Source organism: Trachurus trachurus, assembly GCF_905171665.1.
Source record: "Trachurus trachurus genome assembly, chromosome: 22".
Taxonomy (NCBI): domain Eukaryota; kingdom Metazoa; phylum Chordata; class Actinopteri; order Carangiformes; family Carangidae; genus Trachurus; species Trachurus trachurus.
Genome location: NC_139907.1, coordinates 8,212,688 through 8,238,728, shown reverse-complemented (window position 1 = coordinate 8,238,728; position 26,041 = coordinate 8,212,688). Strand labels below are relative to the sequence as shown.

Here is a 26,041-nt window from a genome sequence, read left to right as displayed (position 1 = left end):
TCAGTGCAAATTTGGACTGTAGGTCACACAAAAACAAGCAAGTATTCAAAAACTACACTTTTCCTGCTAAGATATTTTGTTTTATTTTAGCATCAGCTGGTGTTGCTAGCCTCCTTGCCTAAGAAATCTCTGTTGTCGCCGATTGTTCTTCAAGAAACAGTAGCATGTAGCTCCAAATGTTTCTTTTACTTCTGTTTGTGCACTTGCAGCTTATACATAAGAGATGTAACACTTAATATTTCATTAGTGACCTTAATCTGTGTCAGTAGCCATTGGACGAACACAGCATACATAGTTATCTGGCTGTTTCTCCTAGTTACGATGCTATGTTAAGCTGAGCTAAGCTAACCAAAGCTTTTTTCTTTGTTTTTTAATAAAATGGTGTCTTATCTTGTCATTTGAAGTATTCCCCTCATTGAAAATGAAAACAATCGTTAGCTGCAGATCTAATGGAAATAAGATTTCATGTTGTTGCCATTCCTCATTCCTTTCTCTTTTTTTCATAGGGATGATGACACACTCTCTCTCTCTCTCTCCCTGATCCGTCCCATTCAGAACGAGCATGTTTGAGCCTCACAGGCCTGTTCATCCCTTCCTCCACTCGTTTGTTGACTGCTTTGCCTCTCTGACCTAGATCTGCAGTTTCTCTCTCCCTCTCTCTCTTTCTCTCATCCCAGTGATTCTCTCTCTCACTATCTAACCCTCTTAACTTCTCACAATCTACTCTGTATGCCTTTCATTATTTTCTCTCCTCCTCCCTCTAAATGCCCCGCTCGCTGGCTTCTCCTCTCTCCCTGGCCCTTGCATTCTCCGTCCGTGTCTCTCTCACTCTCTCTCGCTGCATGCCTCACAGCTCAGACCAGTGGCCTGTGAAAAGCGGGTCCTGGATGAACATGACTGAGCTGAACGTTAATGCCGACGAAACGCTGTTCATGCTCTTCGCTTGACAAGCAAATGTGACACAAACCGTGGACTTCCTGCAAACCCCAGTTCACTTTGGCTCTGCTAATGCATCTCACGCCTCCTGTAAACCACAATGCACTGACGTGGGCCTGAGTGCCATCCACTGAGCAAAACAAACATATATATATATTCCTCTGCACACAAAAAGCTTTCATCTAATACTTCCCAGCCGTGATTACTGTGCACCGAGAGAGCTGTGCATTAACTTCAATCATCACAGTGACATTTCAAATGAAGTCTAGGAAATCATATGTCCAATCCACCATATTTTTCCCTCCTTAATCCTGTAGAGGTATTTTTGACCAAATGTGATAGCAAAACATCTGTCAGTCACACACACACACATATACACACACACACTAGGAGCTGTGATGCCGCCAGGCCAGGTGTGTTTGAGTGATAACGGAGCAAATTGACTGTGTTTGCTCCGCTTGGATGGTCCGTGCTGTGATGGAGGCAGCAAACTGATACCAAACTGATCTCCAATCAGCCTTCAGGCGGCCACATCACGGAGGAGTCATTACTGGCCGTCCTCCCTGCAGGTCAGTGTTTCTCAAACTGCTGGATGGGTTGGGAATTCAAAATGTAGCCTATACCTATACGGTTGTTTCTCCCGATGGTTCCACCCAAATACAACAAGTGTGTGCTTTCATAGACCAAGGTCATTCAGATGTATGAATAATAATAATATCTGCTGTATATTTGTTGGGGGAATAGGATGTGTGATTATTGCTTTAATGGTTATTGTTAAAGATGTTTAATCTATTTAGCTGTGTAATTCTCCATTTATTATGTGTGACGTTTCTAAGGCAAACTCTCCAGACCTCCAATTTAAAGTTAGTTTAACAGTTTTGTGAAGTCTAAAACCATTTTTTTTACCTTTAAAAACAGTGATTTGCACCTTAAGTGCAAGTTAGGGCTATTATTATTATTACTACCAACAATTCTTATTCGCTTGACTTGTTGAAAATACAGACTGTGTTCACTCCCAGTCCAAATACCAATGTTATTGTCTGTTGGTGAGCATCATCATCCTGCTCAAAGTCAGATAAGCACTCATCATGTTGTCTTTATAAGTTCATGCTGTAACTGGTGCTCTGATAACACGGTGCCGTCTCATCTCTCATCTCATTTGTTCCCTTCCATGTGCAGCATGAGGGAGGTGTCAGACTGACACAGAGTAGCTACACCTCTCCCAGCAATTATCATCAACACATAATTGTGATTAATTGCACCTGCCAAGTGACAGTAAAAAGCCAGTAAAGGTCTGCAGAGTGCTCCTTAGGATGTGTGGGGATGTATGTGGCTTGGGATGAAGAGGAAGAAGTGGAGGAGGAGGTTGTGTGTCTCAGTGTGTGTAATGATCCTTTTTTTTTTTTTTATGATTTTTTTTTAGCTGCTATATGGAGGGGAACAGACACTGACACAAACATGCACACACACACACACACACATACTGCAGGCTACAGAGGGAAGCATCTCTTCATCATTCTCATGCAGCCTCAGTTAGACGACACCAACCTGCGAACTGTTACCTTAATACAACCTGCGGCTGGTGGATATCACGCTCTACAGGAATTCTGTGCGTGCATGTGTGTGCGCACGTGTGTGTATATATGTGCATAATGTGTGTTTGTGTGAGTGTATATGAGAGAGAGGGAGAGAGAGAGAGAGAGAAAACGAGAAAGATTCTTCTACAATTTGTTTGTGTGCGTCCATGTCCTTGCCAAGTCAATTACACAGCCGCCACCACCACCACCACCACCACCAGCACCCTCCACCCCCACTCGGACACATTTACTATGCAGGACACTTCCTCTCGTAGCCTAGCAACAGTCTTGGCTGGCCAGAGTACAGTGGGCACAACAACACTTAAGCATACACACACACACACACATTAGGGAGAAGGACAGGACGGGAAATAAGAGACTATTGTCCTGACTCCTGAGTTGTTATTTAGAAGTGGAAGAAGAAGGAAAGGGGAAGGGGGGAGGGGGGGGTGAGAGGGTGAAAGGCAAGTTGGGAGAGGTGATGAGTGCAGGAGCAGAAGACGAGTTCAGTGAGAGAGCTGAATTTCACAGTGCATCTGTCCACAGTGTGTGTTCGCTGTGTGGCCAAGCTGCAAGGTCAAGATTAAACCATCCAACTTTTTTACTTTTAAATCGACAAACACATGAGCTGTCTGCTTTAAAAATGGATCTTTAAATTGATAATCTTAACATAAACCAAAATTTAAAACACCTTACCATGCTGGTGGTGGTTCTGCATGTTTTAGCCCATTAACTACAAATCTCATTACTAAGGACCATGTCCAAAAAGCCTTACATAATTAAGATTGATTTCCTAGTTTCCAGGAAGCCGTCGGGTTTCACTCATTTCAAGAAGATTAACAATCACCAGAGAGAGAATTTAAAATTACAATGTTCATTGTGGTGGACTGCTCCATTTCAGTTGCAAAGTAAAGTAAAGATTTCTAAGGTGTTGTGAAAGGAGGTGGGCCACTCTCCTCAACACAACAAAACTGCATGACTTTTAAAGTAAAAAGAGGAAAAGGGAAAAGGCAGGAGTATTATTTCCTCCTATGTGTGAAGAGAGTGGCTTCAACTCAATCAAACAACAAGCTGTCGTCGATCTACTAGACCTGCTTAAGTTTCCTGGGGGAGAAAAAACCTTATTGTTGGCGCTGTGACATCTGACATTTCACAGCTTGCTACCAAAAGAGGAACCGTTTAATAGAAGGAAGAGGTTTTTGTAGCATGCATACAAGATTTTGTGCAGTTACATGCAGCATTGTGTTTATCGTTTTGTCATCTAGCTTTAGTTGCATGACAACTTACTAATTAATGACGATGCTTTTTAGCAATAATGTATGCTAGAGTTGATTTTATTAATTTGTCGTTAATGAACTACAGTAGTGACACAGCTCTTTAATTTATCAGATATTTTGCAAGATCTTCAAAGCCTGTGCAGTGTTGTGCAATCATGTTTTTATAACCCACATCTTCTCTTTGCAAAGAACAACAGGAAAACAAGTGCTAATGTATACGAATGCTCACATACACACACGCACTAAACTGGGAATAAATTGGCAGATTGTGTTGCCGGCTCTTTGTAAAAAGGAAATGGGTCACAACATAATCCTAATCTGTGCCGTCATGATAATCCACACCGACACACACACACACACACACACACACACACACACACAGGCATCAGGCGAGAAGTGACTGGATGTCATCTAAGCATGCTCTGCTGGCATAAAGACTGTCGGCATGGTAACGATATCACAAGGGAGAAGTGGGTTATGGGATGTGGCCCCTGGGCTTTCACTCTATACATTTTCTTTCTCTGACAGGCAGGTCTTTGAGAGAGGTTGCCCACTGCTGTCAAACACAGACTCACACACACCACATACACACTGTGGTTCAGCTGTGTTCGGGGTTGAAGGATTTCAGACAACCGGTGTCTCAGTCAGTTACACCCTGGCATCAACAACACCTACTGGTTCTAGTCTGTGGGGGCTTATACAATCCCAGCATGCTCAGCGGCAGATGTTGTTGGGAGCCGTGATGCAGAATTAAAGCTACTTTGGGCTAACAAACATTACAAACAACGGTTCTGCTCCAAGGAGCCCAGAGAAATAAGGGGGCAATGCTCCCAGACACACCTCATTGCAGTTCAAACACCTGCAATCATTCTGCATTCGCACACGGTGCACACAAACACACACACACACACTCGCACGCGCTGCACGCTGTTGTGGAATCAGTGAGGCAGTAAATAAAAGTGACAAAGGCCTCCATTCCAATCTAATACTGCACTGCCCAGGAAATATAGAAGCACCCTGAGGCTGCTCTCACACTCAAGACATGAGAAAGGAAGAGGGGAGAGAAAGATTGAGACAGGAAGAGATTTAAAAGGAGAGAAGATGAGGGAAATATATACAAGTAGAGAGTTTGTGGGAGCGTAAAGGAGGTTGTAAAGAAACGGAGACGGAGGTGAGGGGAAAGGGAAGAAAAGAAGAACGATGAGGTGGATGAAAGATGAGAGCAATGATCTGTAGAAGGGTCCGGAGGGCTTTTATTGACGGGCGAGGGGAGTTTGCAGGAAAACGAGGCAGAACATTGTGGACAGGCATCCGAGCTGGTGTTGATTCCACTCTGGTTGAACCGGTGTTATCGGATAAAGTGTATTGAAACAATAATCTATCAGCGGTCGGAAATATAGCTGCTCATTAACCTGCCCGCTCACAGCACTACAAGCTAATTAACAAGCCACTGGACACACAAACGGACGAGAAAAACGGGCTAATCTGGGGGAGGATGGAGGGGTGGGGGTGGGGGGGTCACGGAAAGGGATTTGGCGCAGTCAGTGCTATAATCACAAATGCAGACACATTAAACCCAAGCAAACACCAGGGGAAACACACAGATTTGATCACAGCCGACACAAGCACATCTGTCACTTCCCTGTGGTGGTGTGAAGCTGCTTTAAGATTAAGAAACAGGCCAGAAAACAAGTCTATTATTAAAGTGATGCATGTAAAAGGATGTGTAGCCATGTTGGTTGAATACATATATGGTAAAAGACTCTCTGTCGTTTTGTTATAAATCAGCCTGAACAGGATGAAATGTGTGAGTGTCCGAAGCTTATTTATGCAAAGCATTTGCGGATGACCCAGATTAAATGAAACACAAACTCGCCGCTTATATAAACATGATGTGCTATGAACTGATGTTGTTTTCCTTTAGCTTGATCTTGTTGAAATGCATCTGCAAAGCTGCACGAGCCCATCAAAAACAGTTCATGCAGCATCTCATTCAGTCTTTTCAGTCTTTTACAGGTTAACTCTCGAACGCACTCAACGACTAATTCACTCAGTTAGCCGCGTAGCCTGCACCCACTCACTCACTTGACACTGCAACATCTGCAGAACGAGAGAGCGAGAGAGTGTGCACGAGCGAGGGGAACACTACAGAGGAGAAGGAGAAGCAGGAGGAGGAGGAGGAGGAGGAGGAGGAGGAGAGGGGCTGCGGTGGAGAGGCAAAGCGGCAGGTTCAGCACATCGGGCCTCACGCTCCAGCGGCTCTGGAGGTCAAACGAACAGCCGAGCTGATTTACTGTACAGACTGGAGGTGAGAGAGGGGGAAAAAAAGGCAGAGGGAGAGGGAGAAGCAGCTGAGGTGGGAAGAGAGGGGTGGGGAGGGGGGGCAAAGAGAGGGATGGAAAAGATGAAAACAGTTGAAGGAGAAAACACAAATAAGGAGCTATAGAGGCAGATGAGCCAGAAAAGAAGAAGCAGTCAGAGAGAATAAAGAATAATAGAAAGAGTCGGGGCTGGTTATAGGTTATTGATTTAACTATTGATGAGCAGTAATTCACACTGTGGGAAAAACAAGCCTCGGCTAAATAGCTCTTTAAAGTGCACACTGTCAATTAAAGAGTGGTGGACCTCACCGGAAAACATATTGTAAGAGGGAGAGAATGAGAAAAGAAAGACAGACAGAGATTGTTATTGACATCAGGCATGGGTAATTGACCCTGGTCTGGGTGGCAGGAGTGAATTGTGGGTAAGTGGAGCGCGTGGCCTTGGGGGGAAACAGAGAGAGGATGTATGTAGGCTAATGAACACGCTGCCAGATGTGAGCGGTGTGAGCGTTTTGTGTCACCGCATGCGGGCACAGAACGAGCACGTCTACTGTTCCCACGGTAACAAGCGACATCCACCTCAGTCACAGTTCACGGTTCATTCATAAGGACGTGTGTGTGTGTGTGTGTGTGTGTATACGTGTATCAGAGCAATGTGTGTAACCAAACAACAAAGATACAGCAATAGAGATAGGGGGTGATGACACAGAGGGGCCATGTGTAAACATCTGCAGCAGTGGCCCCTGCACCGGGGACACGAGCTGTACACACACACACACACACACACACACACACACACACACACACACACACACATCCACTTACCGTGCACACATAAACACACACCCTGCGTGAGCCCTATAGCCCACAGACACTCCCAGCTGAGCCCTTCTGACAGCTTCCCCATTAGCACTAATGCTTCCATACAGTGCTACTTTTTTTTTCTTCATTTACCATCGTCAGCTCCTTATCATGCTAACTGCAGTACCACTGGGATGTTGTTGCTAACGACCCCGTACACAACAATATGGTGACTTTCTGTTCAAATGCACCTCATCTAATTTTTCATTGATCACCTTATTTTCAGTAGGTACACACACCTTTAAAGGGATAGTTCAACATTTTGGCAAATTGGCCCATTGCCATAATCCCTATAGTCATAGCAGTAGGTTCGTTACCTTTAATTGTCGGTGCAAGCTATTTTTAGAACGGCGGAGCAGAGCCGCGGGCTGCTCAGAGCTACGCTACGGAGGCTAATGGGATTTCTTGGTTTCCCTCATCAAACTCATCAAATACACAATCCAACAACTCCAAAACGCTCTGGTGGACAAGTTGTGACCTGCACATTCACCACGCTATGAGATAATAACAGAACGTTAAGAGACAGAGTTCTTTTAGAGGTAAATTCAGAGACTGCTTGATGAAAAACTGCCCCAACAACAGGAACGCACATCAGCGGTTTTGCATGAATTTACCTCGAAAACAACTGGATTGTTTATTTGATGAGTTTGATGAGGGAAACCAACGTAGCTCTGAGCAGCTTGCGGCTCTGCTCCGCCGTTCTAAAAATAGCTTGCACCAACAATTAAAGGTAACGAACCTACTGCTATGACTATATGGATTATGGCTATTATTAGGGCCAATTTGCCAAAATGTTGAACTATCCCTTTAATATAGGGATGGTGTCACATATTCAGTATTTGGTCAAGTCGGCCAACCGTTTACAAGCTAACACTTGACTGCTTAAAGTTAAACCAATTAATACAATTTGAAAAGTTTTAGAAATTGTGATTAATGGTTCAACTAAATTGAGAGAAGATATTTTCAAATTTGCAATTCAGTTAATGCAATATTCAAGAGCTGCATAAGATGTGCTGTAACATACACTAATGAAGCAATGTGGTGCTACATAAAAAAATAAAAATAAAAATAAAAAAAATGATAACATTTAGGAACAGTTTGTGCTTGTTTGGTACAAGAATCAACAGAAATCACATCATCATCATCATCATCATCATCATCATCTTTCCACTTTTCCCATGAAACTAAATTAAGAACCTGTGACTCACATTGCAGGACCTGCCAAAAATACATGCATTGATTTGTTGCACATCATTCGTTCTAGTTGGCACAAGGGTGAAAAAACAGGTCTTTCTTTTTACCGATGTCACGGAAAAACATGGATTTGAGCTTTTCTTTGTTTTTATTATAATACATGAAGTATCTGCCAGAGCTGGATGTCTGTTTGGACGAAATTTCAAAACATCCTCATGGCCTCTGGAGACTTGTCAAAGTCATTACTCACTATACTTTCTACATCAGTATTAATAGTTTATAGCACTTTATAGACATAACAATTAACTGATGTGCAACACAAACAACAAATGCACAGATAAAATAGAAAAAGGATGTGTGTGAGAAGATACTGTAATGATGTACTTTATCATTAGAGGAGCTGTAAACAGACCAGCAATGGTATGGTACAGTATCTGGTCCATTTATAATTTAGTGAATCATTAATTAATCAATAAATATGTTACTCCTATGAGTTGTGGAGGATTTTACAGTTCATATTTACAGTACAGTCTGTATTACATCAATATCTGTGATGAGAAGATAAAATAAATTGAGGTACAGAGGAAGACATAGCTCAGTAGAAAAAGTAAAGCTGACCACTGATTGTTAAGTTGCCATTTTAGCCCAGTCTATCAAAGAGGCACACACTGCGTACGCTCACTCGCTTGATCTTCCTTCCTGCTGTCAAACACCAGCAGGACGAGTTTAGAACATCAAACAAAAGAGGAATAAATGAAGTCACTCCGTCTTCCACCCTCTCTCAGACTCTCTTATGCTGGGCTTTCTCACTCACTTCACACTGCTTCTCTGAAGTTAGAGAAGCAGTGTGTGTATGTGTGCATGTGTGTATGTGCATGTGTGGCGGAGGGGCAGCTGTGGCGAGCATGCAGAAAGAAAAAAAAGAAAATCTCCCAAAGTCCTTTGCAGCAGGACTTCCAGCAGATAAGTGAGATAAAAAAAACACCATCTTTGAAGTTTTTTTTGGTTCTTAAGAGAGCAGAGGGGGGAGGAGAGAGGAGAGGGGAGGAGGAGGGGAGGAGGAGGAAGGGGAGAGTGACATTATGGGTAGGAAAAAAAAGATAAAGAGACATAGAGACAGTGAGAGGAGGGGAGAGACTGAGGTAAAGATACAGGTGTGATTGAATAACAAGATGAGGCATTTCTTTGAGTCATGATGCTAATCTACATCCCAGGTTCCCACGGTAACGAGATTATCATTGGCAACGACATGTAGTCCCGACTGCCAACGCCTCCATTTTCCATGCACGTGGTTGAAAGCGTAGGATAAAGATATCAAACTCATGATAAAATATGCTTGTTCAGACACACACACAAACACACCTTCACAACATGACAACATGAAACATACAGAGGCCATGTTCACACACACATGTTCACACACACACAGACGTACACCAGTGCAGTAAATGGAAACCACACAGCTGCTCTTTGTACAGAGTCGCTGTCACAGTGGGTGAGCATATAAAAGCCCAAACGGCCCCGGTCCCCAACCGTCACTTTTGCTGTACTCTGTGTGTATGTGTGTGTGTGTGTGTGTGTGTGTGTGTGTGTGTGTGTGTGTGTGTGTGTGTGTGTGTGTGTGTGTGTGTGTGTGTGTGTGTGTGTGTGTGTGTGTGTGTGTGTGTGTGTGTGTGTGTGTGTGTGTGTTGGAAGAGACTAGTGAATATTTAAAGAGTGTGTGGAGCACTTTGCCTCAGGAGGAGCAGAGTGGATGTATTCTGTCATCAGAGAGAAAAAGACTGTCCGCCTCCTATTTCTCCTGCTCCTTTGCTGCATGGAGACAGCAGAGTCATGGAGAGAAAGTATGCGTGCGCACACACACAGACACACACACACACACACACACACACACACACACATATGCATCCACGAATCTTGTACAGAAACCCACACAAACACCGGAAATGTTTTATCGCTGCCAAAGCCGAGGAGACAGTCGATGAGACAATGGACTGACTGTGTCATCGTTCACTCACTTGTACACGTGTGTGTGTATGTGTGTGTGTGTGTGTGTGTGCGTGTGTGTGCGTGTGTGTCTGTGTGTGTGCTGGAGCTGTGTTTGTGTTTTTTTGGAGGCCTGAGCTATGATTAGTTGCCCTCTCAACTTGTCCTTGCATCCATCAAGGAGAAAAATGACTTGTGCCGCAGGAATGAAGAAGAGATGTGATTAATCAATTAGTCAATCAATAAGTCTGTTAGTCAATAAATCATAAGTCAGTCAGTCAGTCAGCGTTTCAGCCAATGGCTGGACACCCATACTCCTCGTCCCCGCCTCCTGCCATGGCACCATGTGAGGGAACGAGTGCTTCCTCAACTCAGAGAACTGTAATTCCCACATCCCGCATCAAATATTCACAGGCATTGCAAAGAAAGGGAGAAGGGGGGGATGTATGGAAGAAGAAAAAAAAGAAACAGGGAGTGGGCAGGACTAAGGAGATGAGAGTGGAAGACGGAGAGACGTGGCAAAATAAAGGGAGGAAATACCAATGGAGGAGCGATAGAGAGGCAGATGATGAGAAGGAGAGTGACAACAGTTGGAGAGAGAGAGAGAGAGAGAGAGAGAGAGAGAGAGAGAGAGAGAGGGCGCTAAAGGAGGAAACAGTGAGAGAGAGGGAGTGATGGAGAGGGAGGGAAGTGGAGAGAGAATGTGTTTAATTATTCAGCATTACCCGTGTTCTCTATTTATGGCCCTTTTAGAGCAGCCAGTAGAAGCTATATATACACATACTGTAGGCACAGCCCGCTCCCTTAAGTACAGCTCACCAGGGAAGTTTCAATCCCAAAAAACACAGAGAAAACAGGAAGAAAAACGTGATTACATATTGATAAGAGAAATGTGCAGGAGAAGAAGATGAAGAGGCAGTGGGGGTGTTGGATAGACAGAGGAGGAGAGACAAGGAACTAGAACCAGCATAGAGATGTAAGATGAGAAAGGGAGACAGAGGCTAAAATTATCTTTCCACTGCGGCTACTCGTCTATCACCGTTCTTGGCCCAACTCTTTTTTTTTTCGCTGACAGGGGAAACTGCAACTAAAAAAAACAACAACAACAACCTGGGACGACTTTTCTTTTTTAATTGAGAGAGATGATGGGTGCACATGCGAGGGGAAAAGAGAGAGAGAGAGGGTGGGAGAGGAGAGGAGAGAGAGCACTGAGGGGCAGATCTCTATCATTTAACTAGATGGCGTGGTGGAATCGGTGATAAACCAGTTATCTCCTGCTCCCAGGATCACAGAGCTGCAGCTACGTGGCTCATTACTATCACCAATAATGTAAAACACCGTGCTGACCACACACACACACTCACATAGACACACTCACACAAAAGTTGTGTATGCATGGGTTCACATAAACCTACATACATATCTCTGCCTCCATTGTGCGCAGAGTAAAAGCCACTGCAGCAGAGTGCAGCGGACTGGGATAAGAGTCATGCTTTTACTTTTGCTGTGGGAAAAAAAAAGACACTAAAGCACAAAGACGTCGTGGGAAAAGGTAAAAATAACCTCTGTTCCTCGTCTTGTGATGTTTTCATATCATATTTCTGTTAAATAAAAATTTGAAATCTCCAAAAACGTCAGCTGCTGATGCATGTTTCACTTCATCCAACAAGCTTATTAAAGTTTTACTGATCCCGAGCGTACCCTTAATCTGTCTATCTGCAGAAATGATTACTTAAAAAAGAAGCAAATGTGCAGTTGGATTTTTATCTAATAATGTTGATATTTGCTATCAGCTTGCATAAGACTTGTAATTACATTCAAGACAGATCAAAATAAAAGAAGACGCTTGGCGTAGGCTGTGTATGTTCTACAGGAGCTGTCTGTTGATTCTCAGTGTTTTTTTTAAGCTGCAGAACAAAACTGAACCGTGGCCTCCCGGGAAATCGACTTTATTTTTGGAATCAAAAACGAAGGGGGGGTGAAACGATGTTTACAGCCCACCTGACTCTAACCTTTACATCTGAGCACACATTCAGACTCCACCTGTGCTCGCTCCACAACACACTGACATGGATTCATCGACCCAAACCAGAGGGACACTACGGTCCAAAGCTACGTACACTATTCTTATGTGTTACTGTTTTACAAGTGTCTATAAACGGTTCGGAGAAAGCCGGAGCAATTCCAGTTCACTAATACCCACCGGGCTGAAGGTCAATTTATCATCTCAGTGACTCAGTGAGATTCACCTGCTCACGAGAAGTTGATCCTCTTCAGGCGCTTCGCCTCGAGGAGGGAGCTCAATCGCCTGAGGAATTTCAAAGAGATGGCATTTTTGCTCAAGTGACTGTTCTCCTTATCTGTATGTATGAGGCCAATCTCTCCTGGTTTACATCTGCGCCTCCTACAGCACTCAAGGACAATATTTGCAACTACACACCTCAGTGCATTTATACCATTATTTTTAGATTAAAAATGCATATTTATCAAGGTTGCAACTGACTATTACTCTCAATTACCCAATTAATGCTGCGATTATCTTCTTCTAATTGCTTGTTTTTTTACAAACAACACTACAAAATGTAAAGATATTTAGTTTCCTATCACATTGTACAAAAAAAGGGAAGCAAAGTCTCACAATGGAAAGGCTGGTGCTAAATAACGCTCAGCACTTTTTACAGATTTTGTCTAATAAATGATCAAAATGGTTCATTTTCAGTGAGTCATTGCTGTTCTACTCTGACATTTTCTACTCTCTAGCTATAAGGTTTTGAATGTGTACAATTTAAGTTTTCTCGGCCCAAAGTTCATGATATTTAGCACGAAAAGTAACTTTGAACAATGAGAATAGTCAAACGCTTGAAAGCGAAACAGTGGGAATGTCATTTTTGACGCTGTCAAACAACGGCGGTAACAGAATAAACTTCAGTGGGGAAGCACCCAATCACAGACCAGTGGGGATGAGCTTAATGGGCTACTGAGCCAACAGGCCGCTGCTGTTGCCATAGGCATTCTGTGGCTCAGTAATGTATAGGAACAGACCGGCTGAATGTCAGCCAGTAAATGAGCCGTGACTTTCACCAAGACAGCAGAGTCAGCAATAAATGGATACACATAACTCTCCTGTTCTTCATTCCTTTTGTGTGTGTTTTTTTTCTGCCTTCCGTCGCTTACACACACAAAGACACACACGCTCACACGCACATATACACACACACACGTGGATGTCAAAGTATTTCTAGAAGTGTGGAGAAGCATGTCCGACCTCTGTCTGACCTTTCATTTGGTCCAATCAGCTGTAAGAAATGTCTGTCTCCATTATCATCTGACCTTGATTCTCTGCTCCATTAGACACACTCTCTCTCACACACACGGTAACCTAGAGTAGATACGCTCACAGGGGCCTTCACATGTCGATACTGTCACATATTTGAACAAACATGTGTTTATTTCCAGGGAGAGGTTGTTAAACGCAAAGTGGCGCATGCTGCTGGTGTAACATCCTGCAGAGTGACAGGATAGGAAGGGGGAAGAAACAGGAAAAGGAAGTGAGGACCACTGAGCAGCAGCGGGCCGTCGTGGCGGGGGAAGAGGAAGCTCAGACACTGACGTGGACGGAGAGATAGCGTTTAAATGGCAGCAGCAAACAGCTGAGTCAAGCTGACAGCAGATGCGACAAACTACAGTGATGTCACAACGCTAGATCAAGTGCAAGCACTTCCTCTTAAAATAACTCTTCTTTGGAAACTAAAAAAACACACAAGGGATGTAAATACAGTAGAGAAAGAAGAAAAGGGAGGAAAGGAAATTCTCCTAAAAGCACTTTAATGTGCCCCAGATTCTTCTCCTCCTCTCTACATTTAAGTCTCTTTTACATTCGCTCCATTTCTCTCAAGCTTGTGCTCAGCTTTTATCTCCTATATTATCTGTTTTCTGCAGTTACACAGCACATTCCTCCTTTTTCTATTCCATATAGGCTACTCAGACAGAGAGAGAGTAAACAGGAGTTGATAAAGTGAAGGACATGCTATCAACGGGAGGATCAAAGTCTGTTTATGCAAGTGTAGGCCACATATTCTTACCTTATACACCTGCCCGTAGGTGCCATTTCCCACCAGCTCAACCAGCTCAAAGATGCCAGCGGGATCCTGGGAAGACAAAGGAAACGCAGCAAGATCAATAAAAAAGAATTATCAGAATTAACATGTTTTATCAGATTTAGGCGGTAATCACACATTTGATAAAGCAGCTATCTTTTTTTTATTTTTAGCAGCTGGTGAGTCCAGTTCAGCCGGTTCCTGACTGCATTAACAACTGCACGGATTAGGCTGAAATTTGTACAGACTTTCACATCCCCCTCAGGATTAACAGTATTAATTTTTTGGTCATTCTGACTTTTCCTCCGAGGCTTATATGATGAATGTAATAACTTGGGTGACAGACCTTTCCATCTATAGCTCTATTATGGCGTCAACATTTGAATTTGTCCAATAAACTTTGTGAGTATAGTGCAACTTAACAAATGCTAGCATGCTATATTAGCTAAATATGAGCAGTGTAATGTTATCTAGGCTAGTTCATTGACATTAGCTTGGCCATAGTTTCCCTTTTACAGCAGTGACCATATCTAGGCCAGGCCTTGTTGGTGTGTTTCTCGACCAGCTGAGCTCTCTGGGTGTTGATACATTGGTCTGAAATGCAGTCCTGGATTGTTTTAGGCCTGCGTCCAGGCCAGCTAATAATTTAAGCCCACGGTCGCTAGGTTGCCAACGCAGAACTCCACGCATCTCTGACAAGGAGCAGCTCGAACAGAGCTTGAAACCCACTGACCTCTGTGCACAGACAAACACACACTCACAGAGATATACACACACTATCACACACACACACACACACACACACACACACACACACACACACCTCCCCCTTCCTCTCTGGTGCGTGTTGCAGCAACAATAGCTGGTATTCACCCTCTCTTTCACACTCTCTCTGCTCCTCCAGCCAGACCAAGTCCATCTATGTCTCTCTCACTCTTTTATCTCTCTTCCTCTCCTTCATTCCTGATGGAGTCCAGAACAAGTCTTTTTTTCCCCTTCTTCTAACGCTCATCTCATTCCAGCAGAGTCCCAGAAACACTGAGGCCCTTTTACCAACTTCTCTTATTGCCTCTTTTCTCCCTGTGCGTCCATTACATTACAAAGTTTTCTAAATGTTAAACCATTATTCATTCTGCTTCAGCATAAACTTTATATAATCCCCCATTCTCTCTGCCTTAGGTAGCTAGTCTCGAGCCCTGCGTCTATGTAAATGTATGTTATCAGCAATCCAGTAGTGCTGTAACACAACGAGCGTGTGTTTTGGGTGGCTCTGTGGATTACCTTGACTTTATAGCCCATTCTATTGCATCAGCTCAAAATACACCAAGTAATTTCCATCCCTTTTCTCCCTTTTTCTTCTCTGAAAACGGCTCTATACTATCATCTGGGGACGAGCCACAGAAGACGTTTAACAATGAGATCTTCTTCAGTGGGCAAAGCTAGAGGCTTTTATTTCGTTGCTGATTCACCAAATATAAACTGCACTATTGTGTAGATCTGAACAGGGACTCATGCAAAAGCTGGAGGACAGATGATATTACACGATACCCATGTTTCAGAGACAATTCCCCTCTCAATAAAGCATCAGTTTATTTCCGTTCTGAACATCCACACATGCACCCGTCTCTCTCCTCTAACCTCATCACTTCCTTTTTTTCTGTCTCTTTGTTGCTTTCTTCATCTCTCCTTTTGCACTTCTCTTTCATGCCACATCTGAACTTTCTGCTATATCACAACATGCAGACTTACTGTAAATGTGTGCTGCTGCACCACACAGAGATGGCAGTGACTTTACAAGTGTATTTTCAATACCAGAGAGTTATAATACAATGTGCATGCACATGACGTTGCCTGTTTATATTTCCATATCTATTTCTTCAGGGGGGTTTTGTTTTTGCTTCCCTCTCTTTCCCCAATTTTTCCCTCCATCCTTCTCTCCCTCTCTTCTCCCCCCCTCTGCCTCAGTCTGTCTCCATGTGTTTGTTTCTGCGGGTCTCAGCAGACCTGTCAACCTGTCAGCTGTTTCTGAAGATAGGGCCTTGTGCTTTTCTTGCACTCTCCTTCCTTTTCCTGTCGTTTTTTCACCCCATTTTCTTTGTTGTGTGCTGCAGTCACACACACACACACACACTTTCCCTCACATCCAAACACACACAGACACTCGCACACAAACGACAACAAACTCATTCTCTCGCACTTTGTCTCAAGTACATCCTCCCGCTGTCTCGCTCTCTCACACTCTCATAACCGTACACACACGTACTGTGCCAAAAGCACACTCCTACACAAGGGCTAGTGTTCAAATGTTCTAACGAGTGTGAGTGGGCACAAAATGAAAAGTGTGTGTCTAACTAAACGCGTGTGCGTGCGAAAGAGGGGGGTCGGAGAGAGAGAGACTGCAAGCCTCTTTTTAAGAGTGCAGACAGCAGCATTCTGCAAGCAGTGCAGCTGCTCGCCTTGCCTTGCTATCAGGACTTTAGCTTTTGCAGGTAGAGTTTTTCCTCCCCACTCTTCCTTTTTTCTCTCTCCAAGTGTGCATGTGTGTTTGGCAGCTGTGTGAATTTACTCTCAGAGCAGCATACAAAGTTCTGACAGCAACCCCCAAGACACATCTGAGGATGCACCCTCTTCATCTTCCTGCTTTTTACGAAACAGAGGCATTCAGATAATGAAGAAAAAAATCCATGCACTCCACACCCACACACAAGGGTGCATTGCTATACTACATGCATATAGGAAACCACAAGCACATGACGTTAGCATGCATGTGCGGAGCTTTCCTTTCTTTCCTCCACGCACGGCATACAGAATGAGTGCTGTGGCTGGAGAAACAGCGTTTTTGCTGCTCCAGTTCATACATGTCCTCAGGCTCGCTGATAAAAATATAGCACGGTATCATTCATATTTTATAGGCCACTTGCAGAATGAGCTCTCTGCGCGCACAAGGTTTTGTCAGTGCATCTGCATGTGCATGTGTGTGCACGTGCATGTTTATGTGTCTGTCTGTGGTTTAGAGTTCCTCATTGAGCAAGTTTGAAACCCCCCACCCCCACCCCCTCCCCTATTTTCTGAGTTTGTGTTTTGTGCTGAGCTTTCGCCAGAGTCACATGACTGCCACATAGCCTCACTGGTGGCAAAATGAATCACAGCGCGTGTGCACGTTGACAGAGCTGAATGACAGTAGCATATTAAATATAGCTCCCAAAACAACATTAAAAAAGTGCTGAGAGAGGTAAGAATGAGGATCGGGGCCAACAGAGACATGATAACCACACACAGACAGACACACATCACTTCTCCGAAATGTCAAAAGAATGACAGGATTCTTTTAACCCCAATGACAGTGCAGATTTCTTTTTTCCTTTACTTCATCCTACATCTTTGGAAATTGATTCACAGCAGACCAGACAGACGTCGGAGAATTTTCCAAAACCACAAAGTAACATGACTTCCTTCAATTTCTATGAGGACATTTTGAAAGAGAAAAAAAAATCCATTTGCACAGCCTTTCACACAATGATGACATGTGTATCACAAGTGTCTCTGAGATAGGACATGCTTTTTGCCTAACCTCACTCACCACTTATCTAGAAATCTGAGGACGGAACAATGTTAACCCGCCAGCGTTCAGTGCCTCATTCAAAGCATCTTTTGAGTAAAGATGGGATGGAGTAGGATTCACTTTGGGCACAAGGACACTGAGATAGATGCAACACTGAATACACTATTTTCTCCAAACGGGGGGATATCGGTGCACGTGCGGCACAGGCCATTAGAAATAATGGGTTTTAGAGTGCAGGAGGGGGAGTTCTTGAGAAAGCCACTTTATAACATGTGTGAGGACTTTCAGTGACTGCATTCATTCTTTCATTCCTCAGCCTAACCTTAATCCTCTCCACTGCATTCCTAACCTTAACTCTTACCTAACCAAAAGCTAAGCCTAGCTCTGAGTTTAAGCCTAAAACCAGGACAAACAACTTTCTAGAAACTACTACTACTACTAGAAAAACTACTATAGCTACAGACACATTTAATCTGATCTGCATAGCCACATCCGTAGGTGATAGGGGACACAACAGACCATATTACATTAGCATTTCCTGACCACAACTTCTGAGAAACTACACATTCGCAGGTCAACAATGTTATCTCATACAAATAGCTCAAAGGGTGAATTGCTTTTTTTTCTTCTCCCCTCTTACAATGTTTATTTCATGAAAATAAATGCTTTTCCTTATTATGGCTCATTTAACATCATAACAACTGGCAGATTCCCCAGCTGAAACACACACTCAGTATATTCCTTGTGCTTTAATTAAAGCCCTCCATTTACATCAGAGTGCCTGAAGTTCTCTGAACTGACAGCTAAAGAAACGGCGTGCTGATTGAGTGAGGAAGCTGAGCAATTAATGTTAATTATTAAGCTATTGTCACTTGCCAAATTCTGAAGAGCTCTCAGCCGTACTCAAGAACCAGCACGGCTCTATTTTTTTGTTCACTTGCGTCTGGCTGACACTCAACTTTGTGATTTATTGTGAGTAACATGCCACCCACCTATGAATAGCAAGCAAACCACACCTGTTTAACAATGGAAAATTTAGGGGAAACCATTTTTAGTCTTTTTTTTTTGGTTTCATGTGTTTTTGTCAACCTGTCCTGTCAGATGTGTCATATTATATTACGATAACAGCACAAATGATACTGAAGTGGCTTTACCACTTGTTATAGTGTCTCTTTTCGGTTTAAAATCAGTGTAAGATCAAACTGTTTATGATCTACATCCATCACAAACACTTTACCAGTATCAATAATGGTGTGGATTATAAGGGAATAAAGGAGCAAGGTGTTTGTGTGAAGCACAGTAAGTGAATATCAAACTTCTACAATGGAAATAAATCAGTGCAGATGAGTGAAATCTAATCTGTGAGGTTGGGTTCTCACAATGGTACAAATTACTGCCGGGATAAACTGCACCGTCAAAACAAACTGTACTCATTACAAACCAAAAACACACATCAATTTGTTCTTTGTGTTCAGGAAAAACAATCTTTTAGGCCCACTTTGTATAATACTATCTGTCTTAGGAGGGCTGGAGCTCATTGTTTTCATTCCTGGAAGATTCTACTTCTGATTCATTGTTGTTTACTGATTTTTTTTTTTTTTTGTCTCAACACCAGACAGTGAATTTCCAGTGACGTCAAAAACAGAAAAACAAGAAAATCCTCACATTTGAGGAACTACAACCAGCAAACACCAGGCTTTTTGGTTAATAAATTACTTAAACAATTAATAGTCTAAGAAAAGTCTTGTTCATTAATTTCCTGTCACTAGCCAAAGTGATTAATTATTCTGACATCTGTATACCCAAGTCGCACTAAGCAGCTTAGATATATTATGATTACATCAACCAGACCCAGATGGTTAACGGTAGACTTATAGACAGATAACTGAATAGCTACTTAACTAATAAATATTTCCATATCCGTCAACCATGGCTCAAACATCTATAATGCGACAGCTGTAAAAAGGATGAACATAAACTTTTAAGGCAACTCAGCAGTTTCAATCCCTATTGCTCAGAAGATTTTAGCTTTGCAACTTCCTGTTTTGGCTTAGCCCACAACTTTACTGTTATGATTTTGTCTCAATACTCTCATCAACCTATATTTCCCATCAAGCAGCTTTTTTCCCCCAGTAAAAATCACTGATAACAACCACTTTGTGCTTCTTCTCCAGCACCAGATGGCAAACACACGGAGGCTAGCAAAAACATAGCAGGGTGATTAGCAGCTAAATAGCCAGCGTTCAAAACAGGACTAAAAAGGAGAATGAATATTAGACTTTATATTCCTCAAAGGGCTTAAAACACAATGTAAAATCAGTGTATGCTGGCAACTATTCACTATCAGGTTAGCCACATTAACTGTAGAAGCGAACAGTTTATCAGTGTTGGGTTTTACATTTGTTCCACTCCACCCAAGAAGCCAAAAAAATCTACCAGTCCTAGTTTAACAGTGACAAAGCTGACTGCATACATGTTTTAGACATAGTGAAGTATCTTAAACTGGCACTGTATGAATGTAAAAGGTCAGGCCTTTCAAAGAAATGGAAAATTATTCACCCTAACTGTGCCTTCAATGGTTCATAAAGGCCATGTGTATAGCATATGTGTCTATGCTGCAGGCTGCAGCCAGGTGAGTACTGTTAGTGTCTATAGAAAGTGAATTACAGAGAAGAGAGGTGGATTGAATTAGAGACCCTAAGAGGATGATAGAAGTCATGCTGGGGCCGGGTCTGCCTCTTATAAAAACCACTTACACTTAACAACATAGCTCTACTACTGCCTTCCTTTTACAAGGAGATGTTGTAGTAGCCTAATTCCCAGTACGTCTCACCTAGACATGTACAGTCAGTACATTAACAGGAGTCAACTCTTAATCACAGATTTACAACGTGCCAAAGATGATCCGCGCTGCAGAGTTTGTTCTGCCACGCTAATGAACCCATCCCCTCCCCTGTTTCCTGCCTTCCATCCGTCTCTGCCAGCCTGTCATCTCACACCTTTCCCTGTCATCTCTCCGTCCATCCCTCCCTCCCCCTCATCATTCATCTTTTTCTTCTCAATTTTTGGCCTGCCGCTCTCTCTCTCTCTCCTTCTTGTCGCTCCGATCCATCTTTCTTGTCTTCCTGCCCCACGCCGTGTGAGTCAGACACAACAAGGGGATTCAGCTCCTACTATGGACTTGTTTACATGCACATGATTCCTTTAAATACTTCAGATCAAGTGTGAGTGTACAGTAGCCTACACTTGGAAAGAAAAAGGCAAGTTGCAGAGTATCTACACTTGTGCTCATGTTTTAAAGTATCCTTAGATGTCTTTAAAGCTACTAAACAGTAATGAATCATAATGTAAAGTCATAATCTGGGGGATCACAGCTTCTGTTTATTACCTTTTATGTCCTGGCATGATTCTTTCTGATAGTGTGTGTGTAGCTCTTCGCTTCCCAGAACCCATTTAGAAATCAAAGAGTGTAACTGTGATGATGTAAAATGTCATTTCCTTTACCAGCTCAGACACTGTGCTTACACTAAATACAAACCGCTGGTGTTTTTGCAGGAAACATAAACTATTTCTCTTCCTGCGCATGAGAGAATTCTCCCAAGAAAACACGACTTGAACCTGGATGTTTACAACATAGATACATACCCAAAATCCACCCATGTATTACTGTTCCTAAAATCTGCTAGCAAGTATCAAAAAAAGGGACATTTCTAGTAAAATGTCAGAGATTAGGCTACGCATGGAGTTTGGCAGATTCAAATTAAGAGGGTCACATTTAGTGCACACTGCTTGTGTAAGTGTAGCAGAGAATTAAAGTCTGATGCGTCTCCATCAGTGACTTGGGGGGGGAAAATAGGTCAACGAGAAGCAGGCAGGCAGAGTAGAAAGGAGGGTGGGAGGGAGAGGGGGCATTTCTCAGCGACAGACTGCCATACAGTATATAGACTATTCATGAATAAGCTCTGTGTAAGCCCTGGGCACTGCTGTGGCCCCGTTACTATGGCGTCCATGGTGAACGGTTGAGGAATGTGGTCTTACTGGGCAACGAGGGGATGGGGAGGAGGGAGGGAGGGAGGGAGGGAGGGAGGGGGGAGATCTGGAGAGAGGCCTGTGCTTTGGACTACTTTGGTCACTGGTCACATCTCCACCTTTAGCCCAAGCTGAGACTCTGTCGCTTTCTTCTCCTCCTCTCTTTCTCTCTCTCTCTCTTTCTGCTTCTCCCATTGTTCCTCTAAGTCTCTCTGAGCTGCATTCATCCCGTTTCTCCATCGATCCTGCTCTCTCCACTCCCTCTGCGTCTTGTTTTTCCCCTTTCTTCCCGTCTTTCTCCTCTGTACATGTCACCATCCCTTCATCCTCACCTTCCCTTCTCTTTCATCACAGATCTCGCACCTGAGTCCCTGCACAGCACACTTCGCTCTCTGCTGCCAGTGTGTGCGTGTGCATGCCTGTGTGAGCGTGGCTGTACTTCCTGCTGGTTCACCATCTGTTGCTCTCGTCAGCTGACTGGATGAACCCGTGCTTCTGACGCCTCTGACCTGTGTGTGTGTGTGTGTGTGTGTGTGTGTGTGTGTGTGTGTGAGTGTGTGAGTGTTTGTGTGTGTGGGTTGTGTGCGCAAGTCATCACTTTACATAAAACCACTATCTGTATTTATAAAAACCACAGCGTTTCAACCTCTTCTCGTCTCTCGTCTCTCGATCGTCATTCACAAAGAAAACAGCCGTGTGGTGTGTGAGACATCATGCCTCTAACTTCGTCTCTTCGCCCGCAGAGCGAAGGCATCGTGTGTGCAGGTGCAGCCGGGGGTCGACGACGTGAGGAAACGCGGCGGACGCCAGACGTGGCAGACAAAAAAGAAAGTGAGAGATAAAGACAGAGAGAGAGAAAGAAAAAAAAAAGAAAAAGCGCAGAGACAGCAAACATGAAAAGCCACTTCTCTCTCCACTCCACTTCCCACTCAGCTCTGTCTGTCTCTTTGTATATGACTATGTGTGTGTGTGTGTGTGTGTGAGCCATGGTCAGTTTGCCTAAATGCAGCTGAGTGCAAGAGCAAGCTCTGCCCTCTGACCCCCCCCCCCCCCCCCTCTCCAACACACACCACTCACACACGCACAAACACAATCCCCCATCATCACCACCACCAAATGCCAGTATTATAATCAGCCGACCCCCCCCCTCCCCATCTCACCAGAGCCAGCTGACCTACTTCCTGTCTAGCCAGTCCAGTGGTTGACTGTACACTGTGTCATATGAGTGTGTGTGTGTGTGAGAGAGAAAGAGTGTTTGTGTGTGTAGGGCTGGGGGGTGGGGTATTGTGATGAGTCAAAAAGCAGGAGGAGGACAGCAGCGATGATAGATCATTAGGACCTGTCCAGATATGTCAGGAGTTTCATCTTGGTTTCTGCGACCGCAAGGTTGATGTTCACCTAAAGACGGATATTTTTGCTGTCAATCACACACACACACACACATTTCCCTGGAAATCTGGATGCATATTTGTGTAGGAGAGGAGATTTGGGTTCACGTGTACAGTTTCAACTGAACTTCTTTTTGTGTGTGGTTTCACAACATCATCGGATGGAAAATCTCCAAGCCTGGTTGCACAGTCAGATTCACCCTCCAGCTCAGAGGAGAAACCATCAGGTTCTCAAGACATGTCATGTTTTCCAACAATTAAAGTCTGTTTAGGGCAGTGGTTCCCAACACAAATTTCTGATGACTCCGCGATCACGGCTGTCAATCAAGATATTTTTATATGCTGCATTTTACTTGAACTCGATTTATATTCAAGAAAGTGAAAGTATAGAATACAGTTGTTTAAGATTGTGTGTGGTGTTTTAATCCTAATTTCAAAAAGAGTAATAACTAGTTTTTTCTCAATTACTAGACATTTCAGGCGACCCCATTTGATTCCCAGGCGACCCCACGTGGGGTCCCGACCCGAAGGTTGAAAAACACTGGTTTAGGGTCTTCTTAACAGACAGAGTGTGCAGATGCAAACATGCAAAAAATGACTGACAAAACCCCACGTGACTTAAGATGCATGACCGCGCCATGTAAAAGCAAACGGGAGCATTATGTGCATGTGTGTGTGTGTGTGTGTCCTTGTGGAGTCACGCTGAACGACAGGCGCTTGACACACCTCTGAGAGAGAGAGGGACATGCATGGGCTGAGTCCCGATGCACAGACACTTCCCTCCTCTTCCTCATCCCTCTTCATCTCCTATGTCTGCCTCATTTTCCATCTCCTCCTCCTCCTCTTTTTTCATTCATGCTGCTTATTCTATTCTACCGCAACTTCTGCTCTCCACACTGGGGTTGAGAGCACACACTATATAGGTGCACACCTCGAAAAGTAGCGTTAGTTCTCGACACATCTTACACCTTGAATGCGAGCATTACTCTTCATGCGGTCAGGGCAGGAATGTGGGAATGTGGAGAGAAAGAAAGAGAGAGAGAGAGAGATGATGCTAAAAAGACGGAGCAGCTGGCAGATAGACATGGAGGTGCGTTCAGTCAGTCAGTCAGACAGAGAAGATGTTGGGAGGAAAACAGGCGATAGAAAAAGCAGGAACGACATGCAGGTAGATGGATGAGCAGTTGTGACTGATGCGGAGAGACAGACACAAGCAAACGGGCATGAAGGGGAGAGGAAGAGACGAGTGAAGAGAGACAGAATAAGGGTATTAAAAAAAAACAGACAAGCAGTGCACAATCAAGCAGACAGGTAAACACAGCTCGGCAGGCGGGCAACAACTGCATTGTGTGAGTCTGCATGTGTGTGATGTGGCTTGGCTTCTCAGTCAGAGCAGTAAACAGGTCTTTAGCTGAAGCCCCATTTTTATTCTCATGTGCACCATCCTTTACTTGTGTGTAGCTGACTATCAGCCTGGCAGACACCCACACACACACACACCATGCCCAGTGAAGCGAAAACATGTGTATCCACGCATTAACACAAGCGAAGGAGGCTATTTGTGTGTATGTCTGTGTGAGTGTGAGTGTGTGTGCGTGCGTTTGCAGCACACACTGGATGATGAACAAAAGAACTGGCTATTGCAGCATGCAAGGCTTCAGCTTTGATGGTGAGAGTATACTGAAGGCTCCAGTGACTACAGGTAGGTTGGCACTCTGTCATACACACTCAAACGCACACACACAAACCAACACACATGCACACACACTAAACAGATAAAGAGGAAATAGTTTAAAAAGAGAAAAATGTGTAAACGTGCTATTAATAACAGCTTCAAATCTGAAATCTGTAATGTAAAGCCTATTGTCACGCTCTAAAACACTAAAACAGCCTGAAGAATCAAGGGGGGTGTAATAGGTTAAATTCCACTGCTGTCTGAATCAAGGCTGATGGGCCTATAATAGGCTGGTCCAATGGAAAAAAAGATACTCAAACACCACTATCCAGGTCAGCACAATCACAGCTACAACCTGAACCCAGCACCACACACACACAAACACACACAAACACACAATCAGCCATCCTGTGACTGACTAGAATGAAGATGAGGCTTCGGATGCGGCTCCAGCTGTCACGTTAGTAAATGTCTATATATAATTTGATCTATAATTTGACACATTGTGGCGGCCTGGATGCCCCGTCTCCCACACATCCGCCTCTCGCAGCCTCCTCTGCTGCTGCTGCTGCTGCTGCTGCTGCTCTCCTGCCGGCTGCTATTCAGGGACAGGGAGCCGCTTGTCAGGTGCAAGAAGGAGAAGAGGGGGGAGAAGGCGCGCACGCAGCCACGCACGGCACGCACGCACACACACACACACCCGATTGTTTTTTTTTAAAGAACAAAATATTGAAATGTCACATCGTCTTACCCTCAAAGCGGACAGGTCGATCTCGTCCAGACTCCGAGCTGGAGAGTCAGTGGCCATGATGGAGGACACAAAAAGAAGCAGCTCTCGGTTCGGTTGCCCTATATCCTGAGACGGCCTCTGCTGTCACGACTGTGTGGTCCTCTCTGCTGCTCAGTCTCTACTGTCCCCCGGCTCTCTCTCACTCTCTCTCTCTTTCTCTCCTACACAGTGATGGCTCTGCTAAAGCTACACAATAATCACAGCCCCCTCCTCCTCTCCGGCCAGCAGCGGGACACAGCTAGCGCGCAAACGCGGGCGAGAGCGCCGTGAACATCAGCCCCTCCGGGTCCATGTCTGCGGGATTTAGACGGTGCAGTGGGGAGAGTGGAAGTGGAGGGCTGTGCTGTG

At 44.0% G+C, this 26,041-nt stretch overlaps 1 protein-coding gene across 2 annotated transcripts in view; it reads right to left on the bottom strand.

Moving 5' to 3' along the window:
- The window catches only part of tnika (TRAF2 and NCK interacting kinase a), a 61,076-nt gene extending 35,118 nt beyond the window's left edge, over window positions 1-25,958 (bottom strand). For both annotated transcript variants that reach the window (XM_083998217.1, XM_083998218.1), the window contains exons 1-2: window positions 25,655-25,958; window positions 14,235-14,300 (exon numbers count right to left, since the gene is read on the bottom strand). In XM_083998217.1, coding sequence (XP_083854343.1) covers window positions 14,235-14,300; window positions 25,655-25,711 — 123 coding nt within the window. In that variant the 5' untranslated portion in view covers window positions 25,712-25,958. The remainder of the gene's footprint in view (window positions 1-14,234; window positions 14,301-25,654) is intronic.
- Between the last annotated feature and the right edge of the window lie 83 nt (window positions 25,959-26,041).